Raw genomic sequence first — 13,529 nt, 5'->3', positions numbered from 1 at the left:
CTGGGCGAATTTATAGACCTTTCACAGTCTATAAATATGCAGATTGCCAATCATTGTTGCACATTTCGTGGGGACTTTGAAATGCATGGTGCAGGCTTTGAATATTACGGATATAAATGAGCAGGTAGCTGTTTTTTAAACTGTGAAATGATAATTACAATTATGTCATAAGATTTTAATATTATGGATTATGTTGTTGCTGTGATTTCTGTTGTCAGTGTTCCTATAAATGGTATTGATGTGTCTGATGAAATCGTTTATGAACTGTTAATAAAGCAGATTTTATATAAATATTGTTTCTGGCTGTTCATTAAATTTGAACTTGTGATTTGTTTGTTTATTTTTCCACGTAAGTATTAAAAATGAATTAGCTAATTTTTTTTTTAAATAAAACAAGATACAAATAACTCATTTTGTGGGCAAGCATTCAATTTAAATGTATATAGTTTGTCCTTTGTAAAAATAAATAAAAATAATTTTAAACCTGTCCGCAAAAAAATTATTAATAAAAAAGAAAAATTACCTACACCATCATAATTAACAAATAGCCTTAACACACATTTTCTTTACACAAAAAAGTGTCACAATTCAAATAATGTGTTTTTAAGACACAAGTAAATACAATTAAAAAGAATAAACTGAAAATCAAAATGGGGGAGGGGATCCTATTTATGCACACACATGCTCTGGCGATCACAACAACCAAATTGCTGCATTCCACAGCGTTGCTCTGTGGCCTATTACACATATGTGGTAGGACTATATCTGTCATTTTGTCATCGATAGGTTACTCTTCATTTTCAGCCAAGCCACAGAGCTGTAAAAGGAAAACATGAAGAAAAAAACCCTTCAAAAGAGGTACCCTGCTCAAAACATGGACCAACAGCGTCATCTAGTGTTGAGATGTGTCCTTAAACCGGAATGAATCCACCAATCAGAAACAACTGTAGAAAGAGTCTCCCTATTTGAATGAATTCTGTCCTTTTACAAAATAGAGCAGATTTAAAGAAAATGTCTGCCACCAGATCTGTAACAACATGACTTCAAGTCCTCTCTGTTTTACAGCAGGCTAGATATATTTGTTGTGTAGTATATTTTCCTGTCATGGCCGCTACCTGCTGCGTTCATAAAAGAGATAGAAGTGCACTTATATTAAAATGCACAATAACTATTGACTTTTTCCATCTAAGTATAGGCTAATAGACCACTCATGTGATGAAGTGCAGGGGGGCTGCGGCTGGCCCATCAGGCAAAAGTCACCGCAACGGTGCGCATGACTCCCCTTTGAACGAGTCCGCCACCACCTTCCATTAAAACCATAAAGTAATTTAGCCCAGACGTCTAGCCAGTTAGTCGAGTTTGCTTTGTTCGTCTGCATTTGAGACAAACAGCCGAGCTCCAACAGGGGCTGTAAAACTGGCATTTTTCTTCAAGCAGAGCGGAAATGCACTAGATGGTGCTTTGAAATTACAGCATCCTGTCCGTATTGTTTGCCAACACAAAAAGGCAATTTAGGCCTATCCCAGGAAACAAATGTGAGACATGGGAAATTGTCTCTCAGTTAAAACTCAAATGTTGAATTGAAGTCTCACATTTTGTGATCGCCTCGGGGCCTCATGGTGAACTTAGCATTTTAAAACGGGTTAGAAGAGTTAAAACGGGTTAGAATATTCCTCGTAGTAGTCGTTATTTTTTCATAAAAAGTGTAAAAAAATATACTTTACCGAAAATGCTAGGACTGAACAAATATTTAGGCTACATTCAACAAATGTAGGGCCCAATAAAATAAATCTCGTTCGTTCATCGTGCATTTATTTTTTGCTCTTTAAAGATTGTTGTGTGTATAATTTCAATTAAACTTCTGTATGCTGACACGCATTGGCAAACCGATACAAGCAGCAGCATATTGAATGATTTGCCGGGGAATCGGTGCTAATGGTTTCTTTATCTAAAATAACTTATTCTCCCGAACACGCACTGTTATTTGCGTGTTTATTTGATACTTAGGCTATGCACGTATTACCCTAAATACAAGCATGACTGTTAATGTGCCCGGCTGAAACATAAAGAAAGCCAGCACAGATCTCAATTTAAGGCATTGCGAAGCACAATTAAAACAATGTAGCCTTGTTGGAGCCATAACAGGGAGTTGTGTCAGCAACGTTCAGTATTTGCATGGCAGAGCTTAATAAGGCCTCAGTATGAATGCTCGTCGGAGCAAACATAGATGAGAAATTGTTGAAGCATCATTATTTCGAAAACACCCATATGTAAAATGTAGCTTTGCCAGTGGTGATCTGGTTGGTGTCCTATGGTTTTGTAAATCAAGAAAAGCTGTTATTGGGTGGAATTCTGTTTGCTGCCGCTTCTGCAGCCATGCGCTCATTAGGGCCTACTAAATGCGTATAGTCGCAAACACGAGGTCCTCATTGAGTCACAATAAATACACAATACAAGCATTTAGAGGTTATGTTTATATTTGCAGAGTCCTATATCTACACTCTACTCGAAGGCTACAGTCCAAAAAATAATTGAAAAAAGAGAGAGAGAGCGAGAGAGAGAGATGCACAAATACAGCAACAACATTCACAAAAAGTACAAGACAGACACGTCCATTCGCAGATGTTTTGTTTCTGTACAAAATAGCACACCTGCACAATAACGTATAAACATGAAAGAGAACATTCGCATCATAAATTATGGGTTTGTGAAAATTCAAAATAATTCAAGTATTTTCTTTCCTCAGACAGTTTTAACGTGTCCAAACTGCACTTGTAGTGCCTTACAAAAAAAACATAAAGGTATAAATGAAAGAAGAATGTTTCTTTTTCTCCTTAGAAGTTGTTTTTATTTTTTTATTTAACGTTGGACACATAAATGTGCACTGGAAAATATAACAATCAGCATCAAACAGTCTCGAAGTAGGGGTTAATACAAAATCCAAGAAAGTGATAAATATGAAGAGGGGGTTCGTGGTGTGTTTTGGTACATCTGTGCTGTCCATGTTGACTAGTGGTTATTATGGTTGTTTTCTGACTGGGAGTCCACATTATTGCTCTTTGCTGTCGCTCCTTTCTTTGTTCATTTTCTTCATCTTCATTCGTCGGTTCTGAAACCAGATTTTGACCTGCCTCTCGGTCAGATTCAGGACCCTAGCGACCTCGAATCGGCGGTCTCTAGTAAGGTACATATTGAATAAAAACTCTTTTTCCAGTTCGAGAGTCTGGTACTTTGTGTAAGGGCATCGCTTCTTCCTTGTGGAGCGGGCATGTATCCAATTAGCCACTGGGTTATCTGCAGATTTAAAAAATACAACGACAAAAAACCCATTAAAGACAATGCAAGTTAAATTAGGGCCGATATATAAAGGCTGTGAGGTATTTTAAAAACCCAATCAATGACAAATAACCACATTAGTGTCAGGCATTTAGAAAATGTGCCTCTGGGTGTACAGCATTTGTGTGGGCTCATCAGAAGGATACTAATAAAATAATGTCAAACCATTCACAGGTTTTACTATTAACGCTCAGCTGATAGTTAACATTTTGAAGACAGATTCTCTCCCTCAAACTATCCAACCCAACACTGATTTGCTTCCTTGTCCCCTTAACTTGTGAGTAACACCGTCGTAAAATACTCAATGCGCGTATTCACTTTATTGGCCCATAAAATGGCCCGTGTTTCAAGCCTTTACAGGTCCGTGGTGAAAGTCCTCCAGTATGATCCTACATTCCTCAAGTTGGTTGGAAGATCCATGTGAATTTGTTTTGAATGCAAAATATTATAACGCATCTTCTTCTTCTAATTTGGGTGGCCAATGTAGGCTATTTTACCAAAGGGGATAGAGACAAAGGGTGGCTTCTCCCTCACACGATGGGCCTACATATAAAACAGAAACTGAAAGTCGGCTTATAATGTAAAGGCGAGGAGTGGAAAACATGGTCGTAAAAATGCATCATAAGGCATTTACTCGTGAATATTGATCCACGTGTCGGTTAAGGTTGTTCACTTAAAAACAACCACATTGCATGGTTTTAACATTATAGTGCCCTTCCAAATTCAACGTCTTCCTGTAGGTTTGAGTCCATGTTTACAACCCCGTCTGGTTTTATAGCCCCAATATTAGCCTAGTACCGTTTGTCTTTTATAGTTCCTAAAACTTCCCCCATAGCAGAGGCGATTCGGAGCTGGGCTGAAAAGGGAGGATGAAACAGCTGATAATTTCACTTATTGCGGGAGAGCAAAAGCAGTTAAACACAATTCAAAACTAAAAGTCCCACCCGGTTGTAAAAGAGAACTCTATTTGCTTTGAACTTACTCGGATCTAGCTCCGGCTTCTCGTCTTTATGTTTCCCTGAAGCCAGGAGCTCCGACTCGGGAGAGGAGATGTTTTGCTGCGTCTTGTCTCTGTCTCGCATGTCAGTGGATGAGCAGTACAGATAATCCGTGTAGGTCCGTCCGCTGGAGCCGAGGCACTCGGCGGCTCTGTGCTCCTGAAAGGCGTCGGGCTTCAGCCCATAGTGCCTGCTGTTCCCCGGATAGCCATGGAAAGGCACGGCGCCTGATATCGGCTCCAGCCATGACCGCATATACCTCGAGTCTGTGCCTAAGTGAGGTTGGTGACTGTATGGATGGTAAACCACTGATGACTGGGAGTGTACGGGGGCCCAGGAGGTGGAGAAGACGGGTGCCTTGGGTGCGAAGCTGCAGGAAGGATAGTCAGCGCACTCCGGTACTAGGGACGTCGGACGAGGGCCGGCTGGGTGCGAACCGGGAGCCGAGAACCGAGTTGCAGTAAGGACATCCTCGTTTTCATGGTTGATCAAGGAGTCCACATAATAATTACTTATGGGACCCGTGGTCGACATGTCGAAGCTTCCTTGACTCTTTTACATGCATCCGATTATTATATGGAGTGTATGTGTACTTTTTTATCTAGCCATAGAACAATCAAGGCAGGTAATTATTTCTCAACGCTTCCCTGGCTGCTATTGGCTGCCTCGCTGACACGTGATTATATTTACCCCCACAAAAATTGTACAGTGGATCAATGCGCCACTTATCCTGGGAAACCAATGCACATAAATCGGATTAAAGAATGTGCCCTGTTGCTCTTTCTCGTGGACATATTAGAGGTAACGTCAACATCCATGTTTCTTTATGAAGAAAATGTGCATTTGTAGAGCTAATGGTGGATCTGTATGTAGTCGCAGTGCAGACCTGCGCACATTACGTCTAAGACCGAGCAAGGGCACTATTTGATGGTGTAATCAATCTCTGTCTGGCAAAATCTACCGTATAGCCCCACGTTACTGACATTGATATTGAGCATTGAGGAGTTTAATGCATTGTTGAAGCCTTTTATATATCTTTATAAAACCTGCAGCACATTTGATTAAAATGAAGGGGTTTATATCTTCCTGTGGAAGGCTGTTCTAAACAGAGAGGGTAGCCTTCACAGTGGCTGCAAATAGACGGACGAGAGAGGGAATCAAAATAGGGGATGCAGGATACATCAATATTAAAGTTTACACTGTTTTAACGAGGGCGCAGCAGACCAAACAATTCCCTAAATGAGATCTGCGGAGATAGGAGAGGAGGGGATTCAGATTCTTGACAAGAAGCCCACTACAGCGGGCTATATTCGGCTAGTGACCGTTCGTGATTTTATGCCCATCAATAAATTTTAACGAGGACCATTTGATTGTTCATAAACGTGTCGTTAATATGACTGCATCCGAGTTCCTCGCTCAACATAAAGCACCTCTACTGTAAGCAAGAGAAACAATTCATATCAAACAAAAAGACAGAAGACAAGAAAGAGGAGACTGCAGAGCAGAGGAGGTAAAAAGGTTCGTTAAAGGGCTAACTAGATAAAAGCTTTTATACCAGGGATAATGTTACTCTTGTAGCTAATGGCAGGAGTTTACGGGCTTTGCCCTGCAATATAGTGCAGTTAGTCTGTTAGTAGACTGTGACACAGCTCTGCACTCTTACAAGGCGTTGCAGCGACAAAAGAAATGCTACTATACGATGAAGTAGAAGTAACTGAAGAAGTCACCAACAAAAAAATGACGTAATGGAATATAAATACTGAAAGTTTAATGTAATGTGTAAGGACTGGATGAGCTAGATAACAACAGAACAGATGCAATATTGAAATATTATATATTCGGTGCAGGAATATATTTGTACATTTTGAGAAACAATGTGATGAGTTTAAATCCATTTGGTGCACTATGGGGTATTTTGTGAGGATGCTGTTCATTGAATTGAATTTGAAATTAATCGAATTGAATTCTCTTTTACCCGTGGACCAAGGAAAAACAATTATGTTTATAACTGACAAACGTAAAATTATAATAGTGCAACCGACAAAAAACCCGATTCGTGTATAGGCCACTGAAATTACCTCAAACTTTCTGCACATACAAAATTAGAGGCCGATATGACAAATTTCAAAATAAAACCTAATTCACAAGTAATAAGTAGCCTACGCATGTAGTGCATCTGTTCGAAAGAAATGGAATTTGAAAACAAAATGTGAGTTTGTCATCGCCAAACTAGAAATATCAAATTACTCTTTAGTCCAGACTTATTTCAACCGTGAATTCTAACAATTGGAAATTAACCGACTGCTCAATTATTTGGACGTTAGACAACATTTTTCAGTGTACGTAGTCTATATAGGAAATGCGATACTTGTCATGGCGGCTGAGGTCAGATTCAACCATGAAATTTAAAAGGCCAGACGCCACACCTTAACCCGGATTACACCAAACGGGATCCTGGTGTGTGTGCATGTGCTGATCAATGCGAGAGCCTGTGGCGAGAGACATATTTCCCTACGTGTTTACAGAACTTTGACTAAATTAACCATATCTTAAATCAGATTGTTTTAAAGTTGTATGTTTTCTGTATGTTGAAGGTCTATGTCCGTTTATTATATACTGCTGCCATTAAAACAGAGTGAAAAAGATCTCAATGGCCGTTTGTTACCATAAAATATGGCCATACAAATACATTACATAGCCTGTATCTATCTGGAGTAATCCAGTGAATAATCGTTTACTGGGTGTGTGCAAGTGTACGCCTGTGTGTGTGTGTGTGTGTGTGTGTGTGTGTGTGTGTGTGTGTGTGTGTGTGTGTGTGTGTGTGTGTGTGTGTGTGTGTGTGTGTGTGTGTGTGTGTGTCTGTTTGTGTGTGTTTTAGGGAGTATGTGCCATTAATGAGAATTGTGGATTTTTATTCTATTCCACTTGTTTATCCATTTTTGTTGTGCTATGATAATAAAAACAGATTAAATCATGAAATATTCGTTTGTTGTTATTATTTCTTGCGTCTTTCATTTATCTTTGTTATTTCTTTGCACAATTGAAGTAGCAACTTCACTATTTAAGATGATACTGCGGAAGAACTCCTTCTTTCTTGTGTCGCTAAACCTTTTCGAATTTCCTATTTACACTTGTGCTCTAACATTTTGCAACAAAAAAAAATACAGCCGAGTAGTAGCCAAAACGAAATATAAACGTATAGGTGTTTTCGGGTTGCACATACAGCATAACCACTGACAATAGATATACTATTAGATAGGCTAAAGCAACGGTCATGGATATTTTTTTTGAGAAGGAGAAACATGATACGAATTTGTTCTGATGTCCGGGATGCTTTTAGAATGTGTTTGTATAGTCAGGTCAACTCAATTCTATTTTATACCGTCCAAAATTAGCCAAAAAATATGCCACTGAAGGCGCTCCACTGATGCAATATAGGTTCTATCCTTACACTCTAAGATTAAATGAAGTTTATGTTCTCATCTGATTCGTCCTACATCTCAAATGCAAAGCAGTTTATACGTTTATAACAACTTAATCAAGCAGTGCAAATCACAACAACACTTTCAACTGATGCTATTATTCCGCCACAGTAGAAGCTTGGATATGACATCTCCCAGTTACACGATTAATTAAAAAAATAACAAATACGCTTAAAACGGTTGTACTTACGCAGCATTACGCAAAAGATGATAGGCTAATGTTTGCATGGACACAGCTTTACTGGAGTGAACAGTGTCGTTTTTTGTTTAAGATAAAGGCAAGTAGCCTAATGAAAAGGCTCGAGCCATTATAATAAGAGTGGATGCTAGCCTATCAGACACAAACAGTGAGTTGCAAATAAAGATTATACTATTGAACAAGGGAGCTTCAAATAAGACAGCGATTTGGTCCGCAGGTTAAACAGAAGACCAAATATACAGACCTGCAAAAAACACAGTATACACAATGGTTGATAAATACACGCTAAAGATGACTCTGTGTATCCTTATCATCATAAAGCATCGGCTTTATTATTAAAGAAGATGCTTTAACAAAAGAGAAGGATCAACACGCTGATTATCAAGCTCAAAATATCGCCTATGAGTGTTGACGTAATGATGATTCATCTTCATTATCAAGGAAGTCTAAAACGTTTGTTTCTTTTTATTTCCATCAGTACAAACAGTTTGTAGGATTGTCGGGTGGATGACTAACAAACGAAGGAGCCGCTTTATGCCTTGAAACATGACTTTTTATGTATGGTCACATGTGCTAGCTACTGTTTGTCATCTGAAACCTCATCTCACCTGTCCACAACGGCGATCTTAAGCGTTATTTTCTCGAGGAAATAGTAACAGTAAATTTTCCCATGAACCTTTCTGATCCAACGGGCCTTTCTCTCCCCAACACATTCGTGGTGCAGCTTAACCAAACTGGAAACATTGGATCAAGGGATCTGTGCAATTGAGAATTCAAAATGGATATCACAAGTTATTCATAAGGTTCCATGTGCTGAACAAAAGACCACCACGCAACCGACATTTACTGTGATCAGCCACAACAATATCAGTAGCAATGCAGTGTTCCCCATCGAAGATAATCGTTGCATAGTGCATATTATAGTTCCAGAGAATCAAACATGCCTCTTAATCATTTTTCTTTTCAGACGGTTTCAAAAGCATTTCCTTTTTTAATCATATGACTTAATAAAATCCTTACTATGTTCAGTATGGCAAGTTCCGAGACCCCTTGTTGATTCTTACATATATTTTCATGGCGACTAGGCCTGCCGCAGTGAAATACATTTTCTATTGTCGTGCTACAGAACTGTTTTTCTTTCATTAAAAAAGACGAAGATATCCTGTAGGAGAAAAATCATGATCACGTGAATTGTAGAACGAGCTCCATGTGGCATTTTGTAGCCTTAATGTTCTTTTTTGCGCAAACAGCTGCCAGTTTCAAAACATTCATGTGCAAAAAGAAATTATTAGTTTCAAACATTAAGAACAGGCACATTGTGAGTTTCATTCCGTCAACAATGGTCAAAAAATATAAGTTAAATATTCGAATTCTTCCGGTGAAAGAAGGTATAATGTTATTTCCCTCGTGCCCTGGGTTTATACGTCTACTGACAAAAATACAAAAACCGCTTTACAAATGAAGTACGAGGTGATCATTTTGCCTTTATAACTATTAACAAATGAACAATGCATGTCCATTAAAGTCATGTTAGCATATTTGGTTCATGTCTGATCATGCCAGTCAGTGGCAGTACCACATCTTCAGCTGTCCCAAGGAACTGTAAAGCCCCCCAGTTCCTATGCGCCACTACAAAGTGGACTAAATTGCTTAATATGGTTTTAGGGTGAATCTTTGCAGCTCTCAGGGTTGTTTCCACTGCTGTAAAGTCTTTGTCACTGATGCATTCCAAGGGAGACACTCTTTCACTGAGCTGAATGAAAGTGACTTTGGATTCCAGACTGTCTCTTCCAGTTGCACTACCGCCAAAGGGAGGGGGGACTGAGAAAACATGGGGAAATGGTGAACAATTTAAAGTCTGGACTCTCTGGAAAGATGCTGACCGCGTCATATTAACAGACTGTTCTATAAATGAGTTATTGAGTTTCTTTAAAATAAGATAATCCCTTTTCTGACTATACTTTTATTTTCCTAAATAACCGTTGGTTGATTTGTGCTAAAACAAGTATTATCTGTTAAAAATGTTAATTTTTAAATTGATTACTGGATTAGACGAGACTTTAATAAAGTAAGGAATATATGCTTTGGAAAGTCAGCGGCTAACTCGCGAGTTAATAAATAAATAAATGAGCCCATATGTAACAGCAATTGGTCAAATTAGTTGCTATTGGACTACGATATAGGATTTGTTGGCTGACTCACCCAACCAATCAGTATAATTAAAACTCGGTATAAGTCTTTAAAGCTAGGATCTTAAGTGATCGGGAAAATTTGTGAAATAGTATAGGCCTATTTATACTACATTAGTTACCTAAGTGCCTTTAGCTCGTTAAGAGGCAAGAAAAAAACTAAAAGTGCATAATCAAACTTGACAGTTGAAAAATACTAACAATAATTAGAATTATAAGAAATTAGGATATTAAGTATATGACACAAACTAGTAAAGCATTGTAATGTACACAAATAATGTTGGCAGGAATTTCAGTGAAAAATAATAAAGAAATAGGCTTCAAATAGCAAAGCATGACTTCCATGTCATGTTTTGTGTTCAAATTAAATTGTGTTTTTGGATAATATGAACTTTTAAAGTAAGAATTATTAAAGAGCACAGTGTCATATATATTTAAATACAAGGCCACCTCTCACTACAATCTTCCCAGAATATTAGAAATTTCAAAACTGGTGTTTCATGGAATTTTGGAATGAAACATGTCAAGCAGCATGTGCATGAAGAAGACTTAGTTATCAAGAAATGTGTCAATACACATCCATTTCTTGTAATAGGCCCAGATCAAATTGTCAGATGTGGCAAGTATGTGACATCTCTCTATGCATCCATTTATCTATCCATCCATCCATCCATCCATCCAACCGCACAGCCAGTCATCTATCTATCCATCCATCTATTCAGAACATCTTAAAGCAGCTGACAGATGCAATACAACGCAGTCTAAAACTTTACCCCATGTTGTTTACAACCTATTCTCCTTCTGAGAGCCTCAGAAGCTTTTACAGCCCACCACAAAATAACAGCAAAGAAAGAAAACGTCTCTGTCCAAGGCATTGCAGCTCAGTTCATTTACAATGCCATTTGCGGGGACCTAGGTGACTATAGTGGGTAATTCAGCGGAAATTGTGCCCTTGATGAAGACGAACTGACGTAATCAAGGCAGTTTATTGTTGCCGAGCCAGAAAGCCAACCCCAACAACATGAAACTACCTAAACCACGCTTCAGTTTCGCGCAAAATGGGTTAAATCCAAGGAAAAGGACAATGCATGCAGAAGCCAAGTGAGGATACACTCTCTCCAGCACGAAGAGAAAAGGCGAGTATCAAAACAATAAAACACACTAGGGCTGCAACCAAACTACCTCCCTAACACTGCATGTAGACAACTTTTATAGCCCCGCATGCCTTGACTTGTTAACTCATAAAAAACCGTGTCAGTGTTAATATGCCATTGCTGTAATTTCACAAATCGCATTGTAGCAGCAATACCATTTAGTCTGTTATCTTAAACAGTCAAACTTTAAAAATCGAATCCGAAAGCACAATGCTAAATAATCAGCAATAAACATTTTGATTCCAGTGAAAAAATAAAACTGAAATCAGCAGCAGGCTGATGAATAGAAAATGATGCAGGCGTGCACCGTGTGTGCCACGCGAGCTGTCTCCCCTGACATATGTGGCATACATTGCAGAACAGGAAATAAAAATATATAACGTTTAAATCTGAGTCCTACCTTCACTTGTGTCCTGCGGCGCCTACCCGGTTTGTTATCCACGTGTTTGCAGTGATGTTGTTGTTATTATTGTCCCGGCAGCCGTTGCGCTCGTGGTCCATTTTATCCACCATCTTTCTTATCTCCTGCTGCCATAAAGCTCCATTATCCCGGGTGGAGGCGGCTGCCTCTTCCAGCCCAGCGCCTCGGCTGGATCCTGCACATTGCAGTCTCTGTTGTGTGTATTAGCCCTCCTCCACACACACCTTTAAACGCATCTTTACTGCTGCAGCACATTATATTTGCAGATCATAAAATCCACCCCCAACGCTTTCCAGGGCGAACCTGACATTAGAATTTTATGACCTTGACTTACTGTGGTCACCTGGATAATATTTAAATCAACGTTATGGTCTCTCTCTCTTCTATTAAAACTGCCATAATCTCCTTCTCTCATCCGCAGTGTCTCTCCCTCCCTCTGATTTGCACCATACCAGGGGAAGGACAAAGTTGGCAATACCTTACTGTTTCCCCCTCCTTTTATTGTTTTGGAATCGTTTGCCATCACATTTCTTAATATCGTAGTGCATGCATATTATACATTGCACGCAAATGCCACAGCAACAGACACCAACGAAGAAGCGACACAAGTGGAAAAACATTCCTTGTAGATGAGAAAAGTGTAAATGTTTACATGCCACGAGTTATTTACAGACTGCTTGAGCCTTATTTATTTTTCGGTTCATTTTATATTACAATTATCATTGCATGGTAATGGCACCCCACTGTTCCAATGCTGCTGCCAGTGTTCACCTGGAACTCAAGTCTAGTCTGCAGGACACAGCTTCTTATACCTCATAATAGGAAGGCACGCCGTCTGTGTGTGTGTGTGTGTGTGTGTGTGTGTGTGTGTGTGTGTGTGTGTGTGTGTGTGTGTGTGTGTGTGTGTGTGTGTGTGTGTGTGTGTGTGTGTGTGTGTGTGTGTGTGTGTGTGTGTGTGTGTGTGTGTGTGTGTGCGTGCGTGTGTGTGTGTGTACATAAAATATGAAAAGAAATTTGATTAATGATAATTGAATGCATTATAACATGACACATGCATGTATGTCTGTCTATGTCTGTTTCTGTCATGTATATGCAAACTCATGTGTGAGTGTGTGTATGTGGCCGTGTGTATGTTTAAATGTGAATGAATGTGTAATTTTTTTTTAACTCTTCATGAATAGTTATAAACTGCGCCGTGCTCCCTTTCTCGACTTTCCCTGTTGAGCTTCTTGAGCTTCATGCGTCTGTTTTGAAACCAAATCTTGACTTGTCTGTCGGTCAGGTTGATACTCCGGCTGATCTCCAGGCGGCGCTCCCGAGACAGATACATGTTGAACAAGAACTCCTTTTCCAGCTCGAGCGTCTGGTGCTTTGTGTAGGGACACCGCTTCTTCCTTCCACTCTTGGCTTTTAACCAGTTTCCCGTAGTCTTTTCCGCGGATAAATCATCTAAAAAGCAAGAGAGAGGCAACAATGAGCAACTGCGTGCCAAATCCTGGCACTCATGTTGTGCATATGATCGTAAGCACATTCATAACACCCATCAAAATACAGTGGATGCTTCACACACACTCCTATAGCTCACACATCCACATAACAGTTTCGTTCATCTGGATCTAAATGATTATGAATTACAAGAACAACTTTACCTGAGTGTAGATCCCATCTTTTGCTACAACTCCGACTGCTTGCAAATTGGTGTAGTGTAATGATATAAATAATAAGATCAAATCAAACTAGGGTGTGTAAG

The 13,529-nt window shown here is 39.2% G+C and overlaps 2 protein-coding genes across 3 annotated transcripts in view; both read right to left on the bottom strand.

Annotated features, from left to right (window-relative positions):
• Positions 1-2,471: 2,471 nt before the first annotated feature.
• On the bottom strand, positions 2,472-5,103 carry hoxc9a (homeobox C9a). The gene is made up of 2 exons (XM_080030414.1): positions 4,319-5,103; positions 2,472-3,294 (listed from the first exon to the last, which is right to left on the bottom strand). The coding sequence occupies exons 1-2, from the start codon at positions 4,866-4,868 to the stop codon at positions 3,050-3,052; spliced, it is 795 nt and encodes a 264-aa protein (XP_079886540.1). The 5' UTR covers positions 4,869-5,103; the 3' UTR covers positions 2,472-3,049.
• A 7,335-nt stretch (positions 5,104-12,438) lies between these two features.
• Positions 12,439-13,529, bottom strand: part of LOC307253494 (homeobox protein Hox-C10a-like) — a 43,618-nt gene continuing 42,527 nt past the window's right edge. Inside the window, exon 2 of one of the 2 annotated variants that reach the window (XM_080031592.1) lies at positions 12,439-13,228. In XM_080031592.1, coding sequence (XP_079887718.1) covers positions 12,951-13,228 — 278 coding nt within the window. In that variant the 3' untranslated portion in view covers positions 12,439-12,950. The remainder of the gene's footprint in view (positions 13,229-13,529) is intronic. The other variant, XR_013844964.1, reaches the window with a different exon arrangement.

The sequence above is a fragment of the Ammodytes marinus genome (genome assembly GCF_949987685.1).
Source record: "Ammodytes marinus genome assembly, chromosome: 7".
Lineage (NCBI taxonomy): Eukaryota > Metazoa > Chordata > Actinopteri > Uranoscopiformes > Ammodytidae > Ammodytes > Ammodytes marinus.
Note: the sequence above shows the minus strand (reverse complement) of the source record. Positions and strands in the feature narration are given on the sequence as shown.